The sequence below is a fragment of the Phytophthora sojae genome (assembly GCF_000149755.1).
Source record: "Phytophthora sojae unplaced genomic scaffold PHYSOscaffold_3, whole genome shotgun sequence".
In the NCBI taxonomy this organism is placed as follows: Eukaryota; Oomycota; class Peronosporomycetes; order Peronosporales; family Peronosporaceae; genus Phytophthora; species Phytophthora sojae.
Genome location: NW_009258117.1, coordinates 3,564,748 through 3,586,007, shown reverse-complemented (window position 1 = coordinate 3,586,007; position 21,260 = coordinate 3,564,748). Strand labels below are relative to the sequence as shown.

At 52.2% G+C, this 21,260-nt stretch overlaps 9 protein-coding genes across 9 annotated transcripts; 8 read left to right on the top strand and 1 right to left on the bottom strand.

Moving 5' to 3' along the window:
- Positions 1-518: 518 nt before the first annotated feature.
- PHYSODRAFT_492447 (hypothetical protein) lies at positions 519-1,256 on the top strand (the record flags this gene model as incomplete). The annotated part of the gene is made up of 2 exons (XM_009524816.1): positions 519-980; positions 1,023-1,256. 2 exons carry the CDS (start codon positions 519-521, stop codon positions 1,254-1,256), a joined length of 696 nt encoding a protein of 231 aa, XP_009523111.1.
- A 143-nt stretch (positions 1,257-1,399) lies between these two features.
- On the bottom strand, positions 1,400-2,322 carry PHYSODRAFT_313078 (hypothetical protein; the record flags this gene model as incomplete). The annotated part of the gene is made up of 3 exons (XM_009524815.1): positions 1,400-1,558; positions 1,627-1,869; positions 1,972-2,322. The coding sequence occupies 3 exons, from the start codon at positions 2,320-2,322 to the stop codon at positions 1,400-1,402; spliced, it is 753 nt and encodes a 250-aa protein (XP_009523110.1).
- A 2,647-nt stretch (positions 2,323-4,969) lies between these two features.
- On the top strand, positions 4,970-5,179 carry PHYSODRAFT_431418 (hypothetical protein; the record flags this gene model as incomplete). Its single annotated transcript, XM_009524814.1, has 1 exon — positions 4,970-5,179. A coding segment is annotated over one exon (210 nt), but the record flags the coding sequence as incomplete, so codon positions are not given.
- Positions 5,180-5,287: 108 nt separating this feature from the next.
- Positions 5,288-6,016, top strand: PHYSODRAFT_496127 (hypothetical protein; the record flags this gene model as incomplete). The annotated part of the gene is made up of 2 exons (XM_009524813.1): positions 5,288-5,381; positions 5,451-6,016. Coding segments are annotated over 2 exons (660 nt in total), but the record flags the coding sequence as incomplete, so codon positions are not given.
- A 1,882-nt stretch (positions 6,017-7,898) lies between these two features.
- On the top strand, positions 7,899-8,651 carry PHYSODRAFT_245883 (hypothetical protein; the record flags this gene model as incomplete). Its single annotated transcript, XM_009524812.1, has 2 exons — positions 7,899-8,157; positions 8,377-8,651. 2 exons carry the CDS (start codon positions 7,899-7,901, stop codon positions 8,649-8,651), a joined length of 534 nt encoding a protein of 177 aa, XP_009523107.1.
- Positions 8,652-9,043: 392 nt separating this feature from the next.
- PHYSODRAFT_496398 (hypothetical protein) lies at positions 9,044-9,214 on the top strand (the record flags this gene model as incomplete). The annotated part of the gene is made up of 1 exon (XM_009524811.1): positions 9,044-9,214. A coding segment is annotated over one exon (171 nt), but the record flags the coding sequence as incomplete, so codon positions are not given.
- Positions 9,215-9,359: 145 nt separating this feature from the next.
- On the top strand, positions 9,360-9,786 carry PHYSODRAFT_404863 (hypothetical protein; the record flags this gene model as incomplete). Its single annotated transcript, XM_009524810.1, has 2 exons — positions 9,360-9,550; positions 9,621-9,786. Coding segments are annotated over 2 exons (357 nt in total), but the record flags the coding sequence as incomplete, so codon positions are not given.
- Positions 9,787-10,053: 267 nt separating this feature from the next.
- Positions 10,054-10,344, top strand: PHYSODRAFT_410407 (hypothetical protein; the record flags this gene model as incomplete). The annotated part of the gene is made up of 1 exon (XM_009524809.1): positions 10,054-10,344. A coding segment is annotated over one exon (291 nt), but the record flags the coding sequence as incomplete, so codon positions are not given.
- A 127-nt stretch (positions 10,345-10,471) lies between these two features.
- On the top strand, positions 10,472-10,687 carry PHYSODRAFT_408852 (hypothetical protein; the record flags this gene model as incomplete). Its single annotated transcript, XM_009524808.1, has 1 exon — positions 10,472-10,687. A coding segment is annotated over one exon (216 nt), but the record flags the coding sequence as incomplete, so codon positions are not given.
- Between the last annotated feature and the right edge of the window lie 10,573 nt (positions 10,688-21,260).

Genomic DNA, 21,260 nt, shown 5'->3' with positions numbered 1-21,260 from the left:
GGCGAGGTGGGAAGCATTCGCCAGACTTGGCGCGTCCCACGTGGACCAACGAGCCACCCGTCAAAATGGAGCTGATACTACCTTGCGGTGGACACGGTACATCAAGTAGCTATGAAGCTCAGCAGCAAGTTGCTGCCAGCAACATATCGTTGGCCCCGGATATTTGTAAGCTCGAGCGCGGTCGGCGCCGCTGTCAATTGCCGCCACCTTCGTCACCTCGCCAGCTCGATTTTTCATCGAGTGTCGGGTGTCGAGTTGACATCATCAACACGACGCATCGCTCTCGGTGGTCAAGTTGAGCCGCGCCGCGATAACAACGTATCAGCACGCCAGCTCGGGCCCTCGGCTTCTTCCTGAAGCTTTGCACGCTCATGCGCTCACCGCTTCTCGGCGTCATCTCGGTCGCAGCAAGTCGCAGCCATCTGGGTTCTATCCTCTCTACGCGGGCCAATCCCCTCTTCAAGAGACTAGCCCCTCACAATACAATATCTGCCCAGTCCAGCAGAGCAGCGGAGACCATGAGCACCAAGGGCAAGTGGCTCACCATCGAGCAGAAGTGCGAGGTCATCGCGCAGCACCGGCGCGAGCCCGGCATGAGCTACACGCAGCTGGCCGAGTGGACCAAGGCGCGCTTCGAGCTGTCGGTGGCGCCAACGCGCCAGACCATCCGCAACATCGTCAAGGCCGCGGCCGACATCGAGGCCAAGCGCCTGAGCGGCAACGTGTCGGCCAAGGGCCGCCGGCCCTGCGTGCGCTCGCAGGAGCTGGAGACGCGCCTGGAGCAGTACGTGGTCGACTGCCAGCAGAGCGACGTGCGGCTCACGCGCCGCCTGCTCAACACGCGCGCGCGGGAGATCCTGGACGAGCTGCCCGACGCGCCGGCGCACAACCTGTCGGTGGGCTGGCTCACGCGCTTCATGAAGCGCCACGGGCTGAGCTTCCAGAAGGACAGGGAGGACGCAGTGGAGGGCGCGGTCATGGTACCGGCGCCTGTCCCCGTCGGACTTGCGGTGATGGTGGAGGGCGGAGCGACGAGCGCTGCTGCGGCTCAAGGGCAGATGCAACCAGGGATGGAGCACGCGGTGGACGCGGACGCGGAGCGAGCGCGCGTGGAGACGATGCGCCAGAAGGCGACAAAGAGGCTGCGCGAGATCGAGAAGGAGGCCAGGGAGATCAGGAAGTACCTGCGCCAGCTCGACGCGGTGCCCGCTGTACCTGCAGTGCAGACGGAGGCAGCCGATGGCCTGAACCCTTAGCGACTCATTAATCTATTGGCGCGTGTACTATTTGGTTATCTGTGTATATGTATGAAAAGCTACCATTCTGCAAGCCGTAAGTGAATACTGTACTCGAGACAGAAGACTGAATTGGTCGGAAGTGTTCACGCTGATCGCGCTTGCTAGATCTGTGACGTCTGCAACACCAGCCGAAGTCCTCCGCTGGAAGCTCGATACCGCTGGAAGTGCTGTTGCACGCGGTGTGTATGGAGAGCTGCCGCCATGGCGCAGTACGACGTCAACAGCACGCGCTGCTTTCCTTCCTCCAGGAAATACCCAACCTGCAACAGACAAGCATGAAAAACGTGAGCGCCAACTTCACGGAGGCTCGTAGCGCAAGTGTGCTTACCTCGACCATCGGCGCTTCCTCGTTGCACTCACTCAACGCGACGGGGTAGTCCAAGGCCCACGCCAGCTCCTGCTCCTGCACTAGCCTCGACGCGCTTGTAGTGTCCACTGTAGCTACTTGCACGCCTGCTGTCGCGTGTAGTGTGACGGCAGCGAGGCGGAGGGTGCGTTGTGCGGCCGCGAACTCTGGATGCAGCGTATTAGCCAGCACGAGATCGCCCGTGAGCTCGTACTCGGCTGGCGTCTCGAGACGAATACCGACTGAATACAACGCCACCGAGCATGGTGACGAACCGGTGGCTGGCATCGCACCTTGCACCTCTAGCAGCAGGCCGCTGGGTACGACCACGTCGCTCGCGAAACTCTGGCGCCACGTTGGAGGCAGGTTGGACAGCAACACGCAGGGCTTGAGGCTGCAGAGCAGGAAGAGCACCTCGCCGAAGAAGCTCATGGACTCGGGCTGCAGACCGAACCGCACCACGAACGCCTGCAGCTCGTCCGCCGGTCGGGACTTCCACCAGCGCATCTCCAGGTCACGGAACCGTTGACACACTCGCAACTTTCCACACGTGAGTCGGTGGCCATTCTTCCAGTGGTCCCGTTGGCACGTTTTCGAGCAATACGCGGTCCATTTGCACTGAGAGCAGCGAGACAGCGCCTTGTCCGTGGATTGACATGCACTGCAGACGTTCACCATCCTTGGGCTCTTCTCAACTTACCCTTTGTACGGGCACGATCCCTTCTACAAGAGACTACCTAAATCTTGAGGTGTACAAATTAGTTTTGAGAGGACATGGGATCTAAACCAAGAATACTAACTTTTAACCTTACTTCCCGGGCTAGATACGAGGTGTATATTTTTCCTGTCCCATAATCAAACATCTTTTTTTTGTATGCACCTTCATCTAAGTACGGAGTTTGAGGTGCGGGTTGGGGGTGGGTACGAGAGCAGACGTGTGGGCATAGGTCTGACATATTCAACATACAGGTGTCTTATGTACTGTACCAGTAGGCAACTGTACTGGTAGGCAAAAAAGTCATATCACATCGCTTATGATGGTCTAAACAGCATAGAATATGTCCCGGTTATTGGTAGGCCCATCTTTGCATTGTTGCACACGTCCAGCAATCATAGCAGAACTATATCTACACTGCGCGACAAAAGGTTTGGGACAGCGACACTTTGTACAATATCTCAGCTTCTAGAAGGAGTTGTGTGACTTCGATATGTTTCTCCAATCAGATTGCTTTACACGCGACATATGACGCGCGCTCGGATTTCCCATTGGGTAGGGTGGCTCCCATACAAATATGTCGAATTGGCACCGCGACAAAACTTTGGGACAAAGATTTATCTTGATTAAAGTATAGGTGCCTGTGATGGTGAGGTCAACTATTTGCAGGTTTGGGCACAGGAAGTAGGATGAAGCGCACATTATGGGCGTTGAAGCAACACTTCAGGATCCGCCATGGTAACTAGGACTACTCAGGTGAAGTATAACATAGCCGACAGAAAGCTGAGCTGCCCCGAGTATTTCCTGGACCCTCATGATGCAATACAGACATGGTATTACCGTTAATACATATTTTGATACAAATCATATTGGTTTAGTGCCCTTCGTATTTTGAAGGGCTCCTGAAGGCTACTAGAGCTCAGTAGGAGAGGCAGGAGGCACTCCAAGTTGCCAAACCATTAGTACACGTTGTATTGACTCGGTTTGGGTAGCAGGGGTGCACGTCCTCACGCTCACCGCCCATTTAAGAGCAACTAGCGACCTTGTTTTACTTGATCCTGATAGTTAACGTGTCCTCACCATCACAGGCACCTATAATTTAATCAAGATAAATCTTTGTCCCAAAGTTTTGTCGCGGTGCCAATTCGACATATTTGTATGGGAGCCACCCTACCCAATGGGAAATCCGAGCGCGCGTCATATGTCGCGTGTAAAGCAATCTGATTGGAGAAACATATCGAAGTCACATCCTACAACTCCTTCTAGAAGCTGAGATATTGTACAAAGTGTCGCTGTCCCAAACCTTTTGTCGCGCAGTGTAGCCAATGGTACGAAGAAGAATGCACCGTTTCAATTGATGACGCATTACAGTGCCTCCTACACGCACGCGTAGACAAACCATTTGCATGCCTTTGCTGCCACGTACTGTCGCATTGACTTCGTTACGCCGTTAGCTGGTACACACATTGTAGATGGATCCAGCTACGTTGGTGTCGCGTTACCCCTTCTCGCCGCCAGCGCTGTCTAGACTCAAGCGCTGCCACTAATACTATCCGCGACACCTGCATTGCACGGGCCGCAGTGATGGCGTCATTGCTACTCGAAGTAATATGATTTGAACGAAATATCAAGCAAAGCCACATTGGTATTATGTTATACGGTGTAACATACCAATTCAAACCTCAACGCATAAGTTGGCTAGGATCCAACATAAGCACTAGCAACAACAACAAAAAGGTTTTCGTGGCAAGCCAAGCTCGCCACGACAACAACGACACCAGCGTAGGGACAACTAAAGCAAGTGGGGGCGTCGCATTCCTGCCTTCCAGTACTCTAACTCGGTGCAGCATCTTCCGCAGCCAATGACCCTCCGTCATGTGTAGTGGTGTTTTCGGTGAGCACAGCAAGTTCAATACCGCATTCCTTTTGTCAAGGCATACTACATGTCAAGGCATACAGCCCTATTTAGCCAATCATAGAACAGTATATTCGAATCGGGAAACTTTGTGTGCATGAAAGTATTTATATCACATATCATCATTTGTACTTGACATTTGTATGAAATCGACTTTTTTATACCAACATGTTGTGCCGACTCAGTTAACCAGGACACGAAAATCGCCACCTATATCACCGAATCAGGCTGTATGCCGGGAGTGGTTAGAGCAACCATAAGTATGGTAGAATATCGTGTCCGTTCGGACATCTAGAATTTCGCATTACAATAGTACACTAGCGCTTGGCCTATCAGAAGACTTTCTCATATTTTGTGAGCCAATCGACGTGCCTCAAATCTCATGCTGTGCCGTAAGTAACAAATCGGACAATTCGGACATATTTTGTCCGAACATCTGAAAAATATTTTATATTTCTATAGTTAAAGTCAGTAAGTCAAATATTCTGAAAATATCGTCAATATTCGGACACATATTAATTTTGAGGGCGCCAGACAGACGAGGCAGCACAACCACTCAAGAAACGACTCATGTCGACGAAAGCGCTCATACCTGGGAACTCCCAGCGGGCTCTCTCGACGGCTCTCAACGCCTTGAGCGCTTCGCGGTCGCCGAGGGCTTCACCGTCAACGTCATCTATGAGTTTGTAGGTGGGGATTCAACTGGCGATACTCTCTACATTGTTCTCGACAAATTTGCAGTGTATTTAGCATTTAAAGAAAGCTCGAAGGGCTCGCTGCTATCCAAGAACTCGGTCGCCAGCTACTTTGGCAACGTCAAGAACCACCTACTCGAGCTGTTTCCAGCTTTAAGTGCTGTATCGGGTCGTCGGCTGCAAAAGATTGCGTCATTCCTCGACAAGTACTGCTCCAAGCGAGGCACAGACTTTACGCACCAGGCCCCACCGTGCACGAAAAGCGACCTGCGCTCGCTCAGCTTAGCGATATTGAAGGGGGCTGTATCTGTGCAGGACTACCAGGATGCAGCCCTTCTCAACATTCTTTGGTATTTGCTGGGTCGGTCTTCAGACACTGTGTCTCGTGAAAACCAGGTCGCTGTTTACCCTGGTAAGTACTTGTCTTTTTATTTTTCCTAATTTGGTTTTGACCTTGTGTATTTTTAATCGTGGTACACAGGTGGGTGTCTATTTATCACCTTTAAGCGCATGAAGTCTGCCTCGTATCAAGGAGCGTCGATTTCTCACGACCCAAACGATTTTTCGTCTTGCCCAATTCACGCACTAGCTTTGGCTACAATTATGGAGTCGACTCCAAGCGAGTTTCTCATGGATCAACTTCCTCGGGATACACAAGAGCTCCTGCCGACTGAATTTGGCGAAACACCGCTCCGCGAACTACTTGATGCGCGGACCAGGTCCCCAGCAACCTCCAACCCTGAGTCGCCGACCCCAAAAGCACCTGCGAAAAAAGCGACAGTCCCCGGAATTCACGCGTATGTTAATCGCGTACTGCAGAAGTGGAGTGGTGTCTGCCAAACCGAAGGTACTAACCTGACGCCAGGGCTATCATCGCATTCATTTCGGCGTGGAGCTGCTCAAAACGCGAATAGTGACAGCAAAATCAGCACACCTTGGATTCTAGACCGTGGAGGCTGGAGCATGAGTGCTGTGAGCAAAGCGTTCAATTATATTGTTGGCACGACGCAGGAAGATCAAACCGTCGGCAAGTCGTTAGCTGGATGAGATTTAAAAGCTAGTCCGCGGATACCTACACTGGACGACTTCGATCCTCTGGTTCTGCATCGAATTCGCCTACTTCAAGACCGGCTTTTCTCGGCTGCGAAAGGGTTCACGGAGAGACTCAGCTTGCGAGATGATGTAGTGGACGTACTTACCGCCACCGCCATTCTCCACTACCCCGACATGCTTCGGCTTAGGCCAGAGTCACTGTACATCAAACGGGTTCAAGAAGCACTAAGTCAGGTACAGGCGACAGAGGCTGAAATTGCTGCATGGTCAATGGCTATTCATCGTACCTTACAGCCGTCCAAGAACGACACTCCACGCAGTCCGGCACCACGGCGTGTTGAAGACGACGAACTCTTGCGGAGGCAAACCTTGCTCTTGGAGCAGCAGGCGCAGATCCTTGGAGGGCTAGCAGCCGAAGTGAAGGCATTGAACCAGCGGGTGCAGCGGCTTGAGCACCCATCGGACGTAACCACCGCTCCGTCGACAACAGCAGCTGGTAGCCTGGCGAGCTCGTCCAGCGCTTTGTCGGATACTGCAAGCGGCGCGGCAACTCGTGCGCATTCGCGTGCGAAGCCACTCGCGACTGTGTGGTATGAGTGGTTTCTGCCCCCGTTGCCAAGCGCGCGTCCAAACCGGCGGCGCTATCACGAGTGCAAGGTGGCCGTGGCCTTTATGCGGGGTTTTCTCCCAGCCGGATACAAGGTGATCGGAGATGAGGTCACAGCAAAGGACGCATCCTGAGCTCAGGGCGGGAGGCCGAGGCAAACGTTCTTGCTTTCCTGGAGGCTGAGAACGTGAAAGCAAAGTCGCATGGCACAATTGTTAAGGTTTTGAAGCGGATGTATGCTCAAGGCAAGCTAGACGACCGCATCAGGAATTACCAGCGACTTCAGCAGGAAGGCAAGGCTCTTGAAGATGCACCGGTGCATGTTCTTGAGCCCTACAACAATCACAGCACAACGTAATTGTAGTCGCGATCCAGTGTTAGGTCCCAACACAGTTACATCATACATAGATTCATTCACCCATCTCGTTATCTACTTACATGAAGTGAGTGTCACAGTAGGTGTCCGCCGTAGGCATCCCTCTCATGTCGTCGACTCCGCTGTTGGCCGCCACCTCCACCACCTCCTCGTCCTCCTCAGCCCGCTGCTGCTGCTGGCCTCGACGGCCGCCACCTCCACCACCTCCTCGTCCTCCTCAGCCCGCTGCTGCTGCTGGCCTCGACGGCCGCCACCCCGCCCGAGGACCAGCCGCAGTACGACCCGGCGACCCGCACGGCGCCGACATCCCGCACGTCTTGCTGCTGTTGGCCGCAGTCCCCAAGCCGTTGTCCACTAACCAGCCGCTGTATGACAGAGGATTGCGAAAGATTTTATGTGCACCACACTTCACGGAGCATTTAATAGCATTTAGTTTTAAAGGTTGTCCGAATGTCCGAGCCGTCCGAACCTGCACGGTATGGTTGCTTTTAGCCATTCTGAGACATGTATGGTTGCTTTTAGGGATTTGAAAAATTACGAGCGTAATTTAAATGTCTAAATTACCATTAAGCCCTTAGGTACGCAAATCACGCTATAGTGCGCTTCTGATTAGGTGCGATGCCATTAAGTGCGCCACCTCACAGCCGCTCATTTTAAGAATCGCGCTGCCGAACGGAGGCCACGTGGGGCACGCACCTCTCGCGAATCAGTCAAGCACCAAACGGCGAGGGGGGACCGATGGCTCCTGCGGGGGGAGCCATTATAAACGGTAATCAGTATGCTCCATGTTAGTGGCAACGAGAGTATCTACGTGCCTCACATTTTGTTTGAATTCTGTCGGTATGTATTGTTTAGGCCGAAAGCTGCGGAACGTAAACGAGGAGCTAAACTACATGTACGCCGCTCTCGGGATTGAAAAAGACGACGACGAAGACGAAGACTTTGTTCTGGATGAGGAGGATGAGGAAGACAACGGCGACGAAGAGGCGGAGGATTGCTACCAAGAGGAGGAAGACGAAGAAGAGGTCGATGATGACGAGGAGAGCAATAGCGATGAAGAGGAGGGTGACGAGGATGAAGAGAAGGCGAGTGACGATGAACAGGAGGCAGACGACGACGGAGAATCCAGCACAGAAGACGAAGCAGAAGCGGGTAAGACTCGTTTGGATTATTGTTGATACTTATTGAGTTGAACTGATAATGTATTGTGTATTTTTTTAGTTTGTTTAGAACGCAGGACACGCAAACAGAGCCCCGCGTCGAGAAAGAAAGCCACAGCACGCAAGAAAACACCAGGTATTCTCGTTAAAGTTGCTTTAAGCAAAAAGGTTGCGCTATCATTAGTATTGACATTCACTTTGGAATCGATAGATACCGCTCTGGCCAAATGCAAGCTTTCTGCTGGGGATGAAGCCCAATCTTTCGCGAAAAAGCGTAAGGCGGAGCTGCAGCTTCACGAGTCTGTCGACGCTGATTCGGCCCCACGTTTATCCAAGCGGAACAAGCAGTACATACCGCGGAAGCGATCAAGCAAGCACCTTGACGAGTTGCGGGAGATCAACGAGGAGCGCGAAGAAATTATCAACCCCGTTCCGCCCTTTACCCAGCGATTATCAAGAGTTGGAGCAAGTTCAGCGCACACTTGAAAATATACAAGCAGAAGCACCACCTCAAGTTTTGAGTACGAAGCTCGGAGACACGAAATCAGTACAACAGGTATGTGTGACCTCTGTTTGATGAGAAATTTAAGTTATTATCGAAACCCCCTTTCATATGCAGCAATCATCGGGACCAAATCCCTTCACGTTTTAATTGGAGTCACAAGGTCCTCCGCTGTACACACGGTGTTTCGCAAGCGTCGCGCTCCAAGGGACATCGCAATAGAAAAGGCAACTATTGCGGGTGTCCTGCACGCATGACACCAACCGTTCAGCGGATGGAAAATGGCAAATTTCGAATTGTCATAAGAAACGAGGTATCTGCCTTTTCGTGTATTTGTTTGCTTTGTTAGTATTTCTCACATGTCGCTGTTGATAATCAGAACTTTACCCACACGCACCCGACCACCCGAACGCAAGCATCGTTGTACCTGACAACAAAGACACTTCCGTTGGACGAGCAAGATCTCGAAGATGTTAAGACTTTAACGGATGCTAGTGTTTCTTCCAAGCACATCACGAACCTCCTGAATGAGAGAATCGGTGCGTAGTTTTATATATGATATGCTGAAGTGATACTTACGTTACTGTTCGCGCTTTGTGTGTTTGCTAGGCTGCAAAATAACACCTCAACAGACCCGTAGTCTGATCCGCAGTATTATGGGGCACGACGCAGCGGAGGCCCGTTTGAAAGACATGCTGCAAGCTATCCGCCAGTTAGACGGTAGTGACGTCCTTGTTATTCAAGACCAAATGGACGTGACATGCGGTATCGTGATGCAAACAAATGTGCAGAAGTTGATGTTCGAGCGCTGGGGCGACACTCTTACGATGGATTTCACTCACGGCACGAACAATTTGGGCTATCACTTGGGTGCGTATGAGTTGTTCGGTATAGCAACTTTATCTTTGTTACGGCAACCTTGCGTAGTTATTGCAATCATATCGATGATATAGCAACCTTATTAACAAAGTGATTTTCTACTGTTGTGTGTTGGATATTTCAGGGAGTCTGGTCGTCACAACCGCTACTGGTAGAGGGTTCCCAGTTGTAGACTGCATATGCCTCAACCAACGAGCTCCGATGATGACAACAATCCTGGAGTATTTCCAAGAGAAGAACCCAAGTTGGCGGATGATATCCTCCATTGTGATCGACAAAGATTTCGTTGAGTGGAGGGTGCTGAAAACACTATTTCCTGCTGCGAAAGTTTTACTTTGTCAATTCCATGCCATTTCAAACTGGAAGAAGGTAATGCAGCGGGCCCCATACAAGCTGAAGGTGTCTGAACGCGACGAGTTACTCAACCTGATGATAAAAACGCTGTACAGGTACGCAACAGGTTCTATTTATGATTCTTGTGGTAACGCTAACTTTGGAAAACAAACCATATGCAGCTCCACAGAGACAGGTTACGATTCTAGTTACGGTGCATTGAAGCAATACTGCGAAGACAACAAGAAACAAGCTTTATTCTCGTACTTTGAAAAGAACTGGGATTCGTGTCGAGACATGTCGGCGAACTTTGCTCGCAGCAAATTTTTCACGACTGGGAATACTACAACGAACAGGATCGAGTCAAACTGGAATCAAGTGAAAATACTGTTGGGGCACAAGACACGAATTGACAAGACTATTGCGGGCTTGGTGCAGCATCAAACCATGATAACTCAGCAGATCGGGTTCGTCATCGCGCAGCACCATTCGACTTCGCCCGTTCCTAAAACCATACCGATGTTTCTCCGGACGGTAGCAACTCGACTGTACCCTGACATCTTCGAGAAAGTGGGAACGATTTGTGAACTTCGTGGCAGATGCGACTTGTGAGCGTACAGCGTCGAGTCCTTCACAATGGAAAATTTATTGCGGGAATCAAACCTTTCGCTGTCACGATGTGGAGTGGACGTGTACTTGTCTATTTTATAGCAGTCACCATTTACCATGTCGTCATCTTATGCACTTAGCACGCGAGGGGCATGGCTTCAAACTGCTTCCAGCTATGGCAATTCATGATCGGTGGAGTACGTACCAGACCTTGGAAGTGAAAAACGAATTGACGGCTGCAGCGGAAATGTTACAGCCAATTGTGCAGATGTCGAAGTTAAGGTTGCCGAAAGTAAAGTTGCCGAACGACACTGGGGCTGTACCAGAACAACCACTGTATGCTGCGGGGGGTAACGCTTCGCCAACCAAAGCTAGGAAGCAAGTTGCGTATGTACGGCTACGGCGAGGTGAACGGGCAAACCAGGTTGTATTGTCTTCAGCTGAAAAATACGCATACGCAAAAGCGATGCTGGAACCGCTATTGGAACACCTGTCAGATTTGTCTAGTGCAGACTTCTACCAAGAGCTAAGTGCTTGGAAGGAAACGATCGACATAGGGCTCAACCGTGTTAACCCTGCCCCCAACCGAGTTCTACAGAATCTGCTGAAGATAGCAAGCAAGAAGAAGATGTATCTGAACCTGTCTCAGACTCCATTCTGGACCCCGTGGAGGCAATGGGGACTATGACGCTCATGGACGCATTGGAAAGCAGCCCCATGTCCATGAATTATGGCGATTACGAGTCCGACGAAAGTATGTTACCGACACAACGCACTCACCTTTCGCAGTCATCTCCAATTCGACCCCCCATCGACGAGAAATCTCATGACAGCTGCGGAATGAGTAGCTGTGACAAGGTTTCAAGCTCTACGGAGCCTGACACAGAGTCGCGCGTGCGCCAGGTCGATGTCGTTAGAGTTCCTAAGCCACCAAGCCAAGGAAAGTCAAGGTCAACTCCGAAACAGCTGAGGCAAACTACGATCAGTCTCAAAGCCGACCGTCTTGCTGTTCACAAGTACCACTGGACTTGCCGTGACTTTGGATCAGTTCCTGATTTGGGCCAGAAACACCTCAAATCTGAAGCGGGTGATGGAGATGCTGTCGAAGTATCCTGTTCAGCTGGAGGATGCCTATCTAAGAGCTCGGAAGATTGATTGTCATTGGGAAATTGTACGACCTGCGGACTACATGCACACATTTGTAATTCCACAAGACCTCGCGCTATCAATGCAGGCAGCAACGACTACTACCCGGAAGGAGAAGCAGCCAATTGTACTGGATGAAAAGGCCAAGAAGCAAGGACTTGTTCTCGACGTCGTCTTGGCGATTGATCCAAAACTGTGGAAATTTAGCGGGTATGGTTGCTTTAGCGATATGGTTGCTTTAGCGATATGGTTGCTTTAATAGGGTTGCTTTAACATGCTTATGTTTCTAGACAATATGTAGGTGCTCTAGCAGGATTCTACGCGATCAAGGCGAAGTAAGTGTACCTCATGGTTGAAGGACCGAAAGTGGCTGGAGCAAGATTGGCGTAAAGTTGACTCCATCGTGGATCTTTTCGCTGCGGAGACAGCAACTGCAGGACTACCGCGTGATGCTGTTCCCGAGCGGCACCAAGGTCTAGCGAACGAAATTATCTCAAAGTTTACTTCATGTCGGCTACGCACTGAATTTGTGACGCTCTCCAGCAAAGTCCTGATCAGCTTTGACAACATCGTGGGAGGGATCTGTCGTGGATGGCTAAATGATAGCCCTGTGGACTTTTGCTTGGAGACCCTTGCGAGATCGGTGGGGAAGTGCCATGTGCTGTCATCACTGACATGGGCTATCGGATGGCCAAGTCTCCCTAAGACAGCACTTGCAGCAACGAATTTTATTATCCACCCCGTTAATCTGCACGCAGACCACTGGGGGGTAATTATCCTTCGCCTACGCTACACGGCAAAAACAAGCCAGTTTCGGGTGCATGTTTGCATGTACGAGCCGCTCATTGATGATGACTATCACCATGAAATGGAAAGCGTGTGGACTGGAATTCCGAAAGACAAAGAAAATGAAGGAAAGGAGGGGCTTCGTGGTTATGTGGAGCGGTGGCACAAGGCTTCTGACCCCCGTGGCCATCTTTTCTTCGATCCGATTGAGTGGATCTGTGCCCCTCAACAACCTGATTTTGCTAGCTGTGGTAGCCCAAGCCCACAGCTATCTTACGGGGAACTTGCAGATGCAACTTTCTAGAATTCCAAGAACGACGTCAAGGTGATGCGATTGAAAATGCTGTGGGTCATCATGTGTTACTCCCAAGAACGTCATCTCTCTGAACGCGACGTCGCTAAAGCTAGCCAGATTCATCAGCAGCTACAGACCCAGCTCTGAGAAACACCACAGTCTGTATTTACCTTTAAATACAGAGTCTATGCTGCATTAGTCTTTCATTTTTCGCACCACCAGCTCCAGTAGAACATCGAGGGAAACAGCGTCGTCCTCTGCGGTGAGACCACCTTGGTCGGCCCCTTCATCGCCCAAGACGGCTGCTAACGCATAGCTGTTCTCTTCGCGATCTTCGACGAGGGCTTGGATTTATAGCTGCGCTGCCAGAAGCTTTTCTAGATGCTCGGTAAGCTCATCCAGCTTCTTCTTGAGGAGTGCAATCTCGGCGATTCTCGCGCGCACCAGCTCATGTGCCAGCGATTTCTTCCCCATTTTTGCTGTCGCTCAAAATCTGCTAAGTGTTGAAAATGTGGTACACATATTGTCATGTGTTTCACGTATTGCTGTGTAGAGAACATCAGTTAGACGCCACCACGACGTGTCTAAATTTAGAGATATATGTAGCAAGACCATGACGAGGGCGACATGTCCCTGTCATTTACGCGCCTTTCCCGCAGTCCGTCGCCGCGCACCTTTCCATTCACGATCGCAATGATTGCTGTCGTATGTGGCGCTGCCCTCGCCGTTCAAGCACCTCCATCTCTCGTCTTCTGCTACGCTCGTCAACCGCGAAGCTCGAAGAGGGCGCTCAGCAGTGCCGCGAGGAACAGGCGCCGCTCATGCTCCATACACTGGTGTCGTGTGGTTTTGCCGGCCGGGGTGACAGCTTGCGCTCGAGTCTTTTTTTGCAGGATGAGACTGTGGCCTAGTGGCCACTCGTGCTTTGTGGGTGAGACCCTCCCCTCTCTACCACCTGCAACCGTACCCACAGACAACAAACCTAAGCCTGTGCATTCGGTTCTTTTTTGTAAATATAATATCTTACTTTCACTATATGAGATCTTAGGATCTGCCTCTATACAAACACTAAGTATAATTGTTCCTTATGTTGGAGGTCCAACATACCAGAGACGCTGCGAAAAAAGTGAACTAGGGTTTACACCGCTTATGTAGTACCGTACAACATACGGTAACTAAGGGGTTAAACTACCAGCTGCAAACTTCATCCAAAGTGCTTACTCCTAACACGATGCCCTAAAAGATGAAACCATGTTATTAACATTGAACTGAGGGGATGAGGAAACGTTCCTAGCCCTATCTGATGTGCCTCAAAGCTCGCAGGTGTTGGCATTCTTATCGTCTCGATGCATAAGCCCGCGCGTAATCGTTGCCGAACCTCTCTGCAAAACCCCACACAGCTTGGTGGACACGCGTGATAGTATGCCGAGCTTCTACAAGTCGACCCTTGGCTCGGAAATGGCTGTCTTATCGAATGCCGTGGGCACGCTATCATACAAGTCCATAAGATGCCGAAGTCTCAGTGCTATTTGTAGAAGGGTAGTTACGCCAATGAGCGAAAGTAGCTTTATTGTTTGTTCAAGTTCCTCGGTATTTACTCTGCACGGCATATTTACGTTGTGATCATTGAGTTGATCTAATAACCTGGGATTTGCATGTGCACTAACGCAGGGCAGCGTAAGTATCACTGGTGTTATATTGTAGCTTTGGCTCCACCGATATCTCACCGTAGTGCATTCAGGTGCACTTACGCCGCGTAGCGTAAGTATCACTGGACTTATATTGTAGACGTGGCTTCACCGATATTTCACGGCAGTTCTTTCAGTTCTTCCAAAACGTGGGCTGATGCGGCCTGTGTAAGGCATGCGTGGACGGACAGACGCCGCACTTCGCATAGTGAGCAAACGCTGCACTCATGTGGGTGAACAAACGTAGCACCCGAGTCGGTGTACAGACGTAGCACCTCCAGTACAGACAGCAATTAGAAGTCTCTTTTCTGGACGAAATGTCTTTGATCGATGGAGAATATCCCAACAATTTTTATCCTTAAAATAAGGACAGAAACAAATCTGGCGGCCTCGATTTTGGGGCGATTTTGTCCTTAACTGGCAGGTTAAGGATATAAACTATCTTAGCATTTGTATACACGCACGTAGGTACGGTCACAGACGGCCGACAGTGGATTCGCATTGGACGCGAAGGGTCGCCGACGGTTTCACTTGTTTCTACTATTGGCCAAACTATTTTTGTCCTTAACTGAAGGATAAACTCGAAAAAGCGATACAGAGGGTGGCGCCTTAGAGAGACACCTGATATATTCATCATAGACGGGGATTTGAGTTTTGGGGGTTGGGGAATAGAGAATTAGTATGCAACCCTATGAATTGATAGTAGTTATTAGAGGTGATCAGTTATATGCCGTCCCTCTAAGGCGCCACCTTCTGTACGCTCCGAGTGACCTTTTTGGTCGAGCTGCTGCGCAAAGGTATCACAACCCTAGCGCATACAGGCCCCACCCTCATTTAGACCGAATACAGACCTTTCTATACATACCTGTCACAGCTTCTTACGTGTAAAAATGAGGTCAAACGGGTTGCCTCAAATTTCGTCCTTATGTTTATCCTTAAAAAAATCTTGTTGGGGATATGGGACGGTGCTTTTCTTTCTTTGACGGGACGGATTTTGCATTTTAGTAAAATTCAAAATAGTGATGGGGACGTAAACGACGTTAACTTTTACCTATCATATAGTATATGCTGTATGATAGGTTTTTGGCGAATTTTGCTGTTTTGCAATAGCTAGTGTAAACGTATGCTTGTCATAACTATGCATCTGGCGTTAAAATTACGAAACTCGTACTAGAACTATATCAAAACCAGAGCTCACTTTTTGAACCTATGATATAGAGTACGCCGAATAATGGGTTTTCAGTTAACGTCGTTTACGTCCCCATCACTACATTTTACACTCTAGTAGTGCAGCTTTGCGACGTCAGGTGTGAAGATGCTGTCTATTACGTAAGGCATTCCGTAAAGCATGCATTGAGACGATCCAGCACAAGAGCATCCGCGCGGTGAGCGAGCTGCACCCGAAGCACAACCGGGCCCTCCGATCGTGCACGTTATCCTTGTCGAAGAACGTGCGGGGCCACGAGAGACCATCCAACGGCACCCGCAATGGTCGAATAGTATTGAGCCTGTGAGCCATCTCAGCCACGCAGATCGCGTGGAAGCCCAACGCGTTCAGGAATACTTTCGCGCCAACGAGCGCCGCAGAGCGCACCGTGAAGCCCAACGCGTTCAGCAAAATGTTCGAGCCAACAGGCGCCACGGAGCACGCGTTGACGCCGAACGCGTCCAGCGATATCAGCGAGCCAACGGGCGCCGCAGAGCGCGCATTGAAGCCGAACGCGTCCAGTGAGATCAGCGAGCCAACGAGCGCCGACGAGTGCGCGATGAGGCAGCGAGATCAGCGAGCCAACGAGCGCCGCAGAGCGCGCGAGGTAAGGATGTATTGCATTGCTACCGAGCAAAACATGTGCTGATGTTCGTATACGATGTTTGCCATATGCAGGTGAGGAATGGCAAAAGCGCTGCAGCGTTACGTATTGTAATGGGCCTACTTTGGCCCACTACTTTAGCTTACACGTGTGCGCGTGTATGTGAGGAAGCGTAGCCAAATTTAAATTAGAGTTAATTATACTCGGGCCTCCGAGTATAGATTAATCTGAATAAACGATCCAAATAATGTTTTTGGGTTAAAATGAGAACTGCTATTTTTGTTTTATGTTTCTGACTTCCTCTAAATGTAATATTCTAAGATAGGAATCTGCCAACGGCTTGTTGGCAGAATTCCAATGCTATGCATGTCGCTCATTGGCTAAGAGATGCTGCTCTCAGCCAATAGGAATCCTAAGTCTCTATGGACCACCCGTCGTGGTGGTCGTAAATGTATGTAGCCTTTGGTGTGTCTACACCAAGGTCAAGAAAGTCTTTCGAACCTCTAACAGACGTCGTGTCTGTTAGAGTTACAAGTGACTGTAGCCACTTGTGCGTGTAACCCTGTTACACCATCCCCCCCCTCAAGGTTAGACGCGCCGAGTCACGGCACGTCAATCAGGAAATTGACCATTCGTCAATTCTTCACGTTGGGAGAAAGAAAACTCGAGCTCATTCCGCAATGAGCTCGCCGCAGAAGAAGACCGCCGCCGCAACAGAGGGTAACCTCTCTGTTGCTCAGTACCATGAGCGCCAGCAGGCAAAGCGCGACGCGCTCGCTGCAAAGGCCGCGTCGGGGACAACCCAGTCGGAGATTGTCCTCGAAGGTTCCTCTGTAGTCAACGACGCCGTTGACTACGGGGATGACGACGTGGAGATGGAAGAGGGCGAGGCATCTTCCAACAAGCGCAAGGAGTCTATCGACAGTGATAGTCTCGACCCGGCATGCGGGTCGAGACGCCCTCGTGACGGAGACGATTCGGACACTTCAAGCTCGAAGCGTTCGCGCGGCGAGAGCGAAACTCCACTCTCCGCTGCTGGGGCTTTAAGCTCCCCGCGTGAGGTGGCGTCTTAAAGTTCTCCGCGCGCTGCCTGGGCAGCGCGCGATCCGTGGATGCCGTCTGCGTCAGAGATCACCGACCGTGTGGGCAACACCGTGCCTCCAAATGAAATTCCGCTGTACGTATGCAGCGGGATCCACGAGGATGCTGAGGTGGAGGAGCAGCACTTTGATCCGTTAACGAATTAAAGGCGCGATAACTATATCGGACTCTTTCACGAGCTCCGATACTTCTCCAGCAAGAAGACCTCTTCTCGCAGCAAAGCGTCTGAGTGGCAGGCACTTTGTCAAAGTTGGAATGTTTTTGTTGAGAACTTCAACAAGAAGCCGTCTGCTTACCGTGAGCGGGTTAAGCACGCCCGTGAACGCTGGTATTCCATGCGCTGTGCCCGAAGGCCAACAGTGCACGTTGTGTCTTCCGGGTGCGGCGCGCTTGAGCGACCGCGACCTAAACGGGTACACGACGACGCTGTAGGTGACCACAGCGCTCGCACTACCTTCGCGTCGGCAGTGCGTGGTGAGCTTCGTACGCCCTCACCATTTCCGGAACGTCCTGCAGCAGGACGTCCCGTGGCTCCCATGAATCTTGGTGGGGCGGAAACCCTCTCCAACGAATACGATAACGAACCGGCTGCCGGTTCGTTTTCGGGATACTATGGTTCACAATACGCTCAACAATCCAGCGTGTTGAGCCGCGGGCGTCGCGGATCGGAGGCGGCGGTGGTGGGAACACGCCCCGGGTATGGTCAACCTGGGGTTGACATTGGCCCGACGCTCGAGGAGCGGGTCGCTGCTGTGGAACAGCATCAGAGCCGGGAGTTCGCCGCTCTGAAGCAGGAGGTGGCGTTCCTGGGGGCTCAAGTCGCTCAGGCCTCGCAGACCGCGCCGGACATCTCTGTCGACGTGGGAGGTCGCGTCGCACGCTTGGCCCAGCGCGTTCACGCGCTGGAGCAGAGGTTCGCTCCCGCTGGGGCTTCCGCTTCGGGCCAGCCAAGCTATGTGGCTCGTGCTGCCGGTATGGCTTCAGCCGCCCGACGTAAAAGGTCGGATGGAGGCGCATGCTAGATGGAATATCTAGCGTGTAGGCGTTGCCATGCCGTGCCAACACCGTGAACGGCCCGATGAAGCGCGGAGCGAGCTTGCTCGCCCCGAAGTCGGAAACTGCATGTTTAGGCAGATTTTGAGTTGCTAACAAAACCAATGAACCCTTCTTGAAGTCACTTCAGCGGGTACCGCAGCAAGATGGTACATCTTGCTGAAGCGGTCAACAAAGACCACAACGCCCGTGTTCCCCTGCCTGTCCGGGGGAAGACCGAACACGAAGTCCAAAGACATGGACTGCCAACACTCTCGTGGAGTTGGTAGTGACTGCAAGGGAGCCTGCGCGAAAGGCGCAGGCTTCACACGTTGACAAACCTCGCAAGCACGAACGTACTTGCACACCCATTTGTACTGGTGGGCCCAGTAGAAGTCTCGCGTGAGAAGAAGGTATGTCTTCTCACGGCCCGGATGCCCCGCAGTCGGTGCATCGTGATACTCGTACATGATCCTGAGTCGCAGGTCATGGTCATTGGGCACGACAATGCGGTCCGCGTTGTCGTCGACTGCACTATAGAGTAATAACCCGTCGTGCACCCGATAACGGTGTGCACGAGCACGAAGATGCTTCGGCAACTTCTGACGAGCTTTGTCAGAAGGCGCTGAGCCGTAGGCGAGCAAGAGCTTCGCGTCCGCGTCGTGCGCGTACGCGACCTTCACGTCGTCCAACAGTGACGACGTTGGGGTGCTCGATCGGATGGCGTCAATGGCATTGACGTCGGCATCAGTCGTGGCGTAGTCAGGTCGACGCGAGAGCGCGACGGCCACCACATTGAGTCTTTCGGGTTTGTACTCAACCCGGAAGTTATACTCTGCGAAGAATGAGAGCCATCTCGCCATCCGTTGCGAGATGTGCGGCGACTTCACAGCCGTCCGCAGTGACGCGTGATCTGTATAGACCACGAACGGTTTGCTTCCGAGTAGATACACTCGGAACTTCGCGAGTGCGTACTTCATGGCAAGGAGTTCCTTGTCATGTACCGGGTAGTTGCGCTCAGCTGGCTTCAGCTGACGCGATTGGTAGTAGACGACACGATCACGACCCTCGTGATCGTGCTGCATCAACGCACATCCGATTGCGAAGTCGGATGCGTCACACACAACGTGGAATGGGCGATCTTGGTCGACCACCGCCAAGATCGGCGCCTCAGTCAAGCCCCACTTGACTGCATCGAAGGCCTGCTGACACTCAACAGTCCAAACCCACTCGGCGTCCTTCTTCGGGAGCTGTGACAGCGGGCGTATCATGTCCGCGTAGTCCTTCACGTACTCGCACAAGTACGTGGGCAAGCCAAGGAACTGCCGCAGTTCCTTGACGTTCGACGGCGTCGGCCACTCATTGATCACTCTGACCTTCTCAGGGTCAGGGCGGATACCGTTCTTCCCGACGAGATACCCGAGCACGGGTATCTCGCTCGCCCCGAAGATGCACTTCTTCAGGTTCGCATAGAGCTTGTGCTTGCGCATGAGCGCAAGCAGCTTCCGGAGATGCACCTTGTGCATCTCAACATCGCTCATCCCGTCCGCAGCCCGGTTGTGGACGAACACATCGTCGAAGTAGCTCGGTGCGAAGTCGCGCACCGAGCGCAACAAGTGCGTCACGCACCTGTTGAAGGTCGCAGGGGCGTTCTTCAGACCCTGCGGCATTACTAGCCACTCCCAGAGCATGCCGCTCGGCGTGCTGGGATATCACTCCCACGCATGAGGATCTGATAGAATCCATCGCGCAGATCAAGAGCACTGTAGATAGTGCTCCTGGCCATCGAATCGATGATGACATCTTTTCGCGGTATCGGTGTCTGCGCCGGTATCGTCGCATCGTTCAGCTTGTTGTACGCATGAACGATGCGCCAACCGCCCTGTGGCTTCTTGACACAGAACGTCGGAGCACTGTGCGGGGATTTCGATTCCCGCACTTGTTCAGCTTTGCGACGACTCTCAAAGAAGTCGTCGATCGCCTTGACCTGCTCTCGCGGCAGTGGCCACTGCCGCGTGACACAGTACTTCGTCCCCGGCACGAGATCAATCTCGTGCTGGATGCCCTTGTCCTGCGGAAGCTCCGCAGGGATCTCTTCCGGGAGTACGTCCGCGTACTCCCGTAAGATCTCGTAGTAGGGACTCGTCTTCAACGAGTCCCAGCTCTGCTCTTCAAAGCGCTCCTTCTTCGTCTTCGCACTGAGAGTGTCCTCGCTCTCAGTGGTGGTCTCCATGAAGAACTGCCTCAGTTCTTCATTCTCGCTCTTCGTTCTCTCGGCGTCCGAGAGAATGCATATTTGCTCGATGCGTCCATCATGCAAGTCACGCGCGAAGCGCTTCCAGCTCATGACTGGAAGCGAAGTCAACTCCGACGCTTGCGTCAGAGGGTTAGCGAGAGTCATCTCCCTGTACCGGAACCCGGCACAGGTACGCGTCAAGACGTTCAACGTCTCGACGTACGGCTTCTCAGCCTCCGTCTGCCCGGCAGACATTTCTTGTAGCGTCTCGGCCCCAGGCCGAGAGACCTTCGCATGCGCCGTCTTCTTGTTCTGCGGAGCCCGGCTGCGCTTGGTTCTTCACCTCGTCCAGGCCCAGCCGTGGACGGGTGTTCTTCTTGTATACCGCCGGCGGGTACATCCCGCGGGCGAGCGACTTCAAGCCCGGCTTGGTCGCACGGCGCTTCGTCGTGCAGCCCGGCTGCACGACAGCATGCAAGTTTTTCCGGTGCGGAATGTTTGCAACCGTCCGCACCGCCTGCAGCGTCGGCTCCCGGAGCCGACACGCCATCTTCACCTCGACGCCTTTTATTGGCGGAGCCCTTCGTTACAAAGGGTGCGTGGACTCCCGGAGCCGACGCGAAACTTCTTTTCGCAGCGCCGGTTCCCGGAACCGTCGCGACTTTAGTACCTCGACG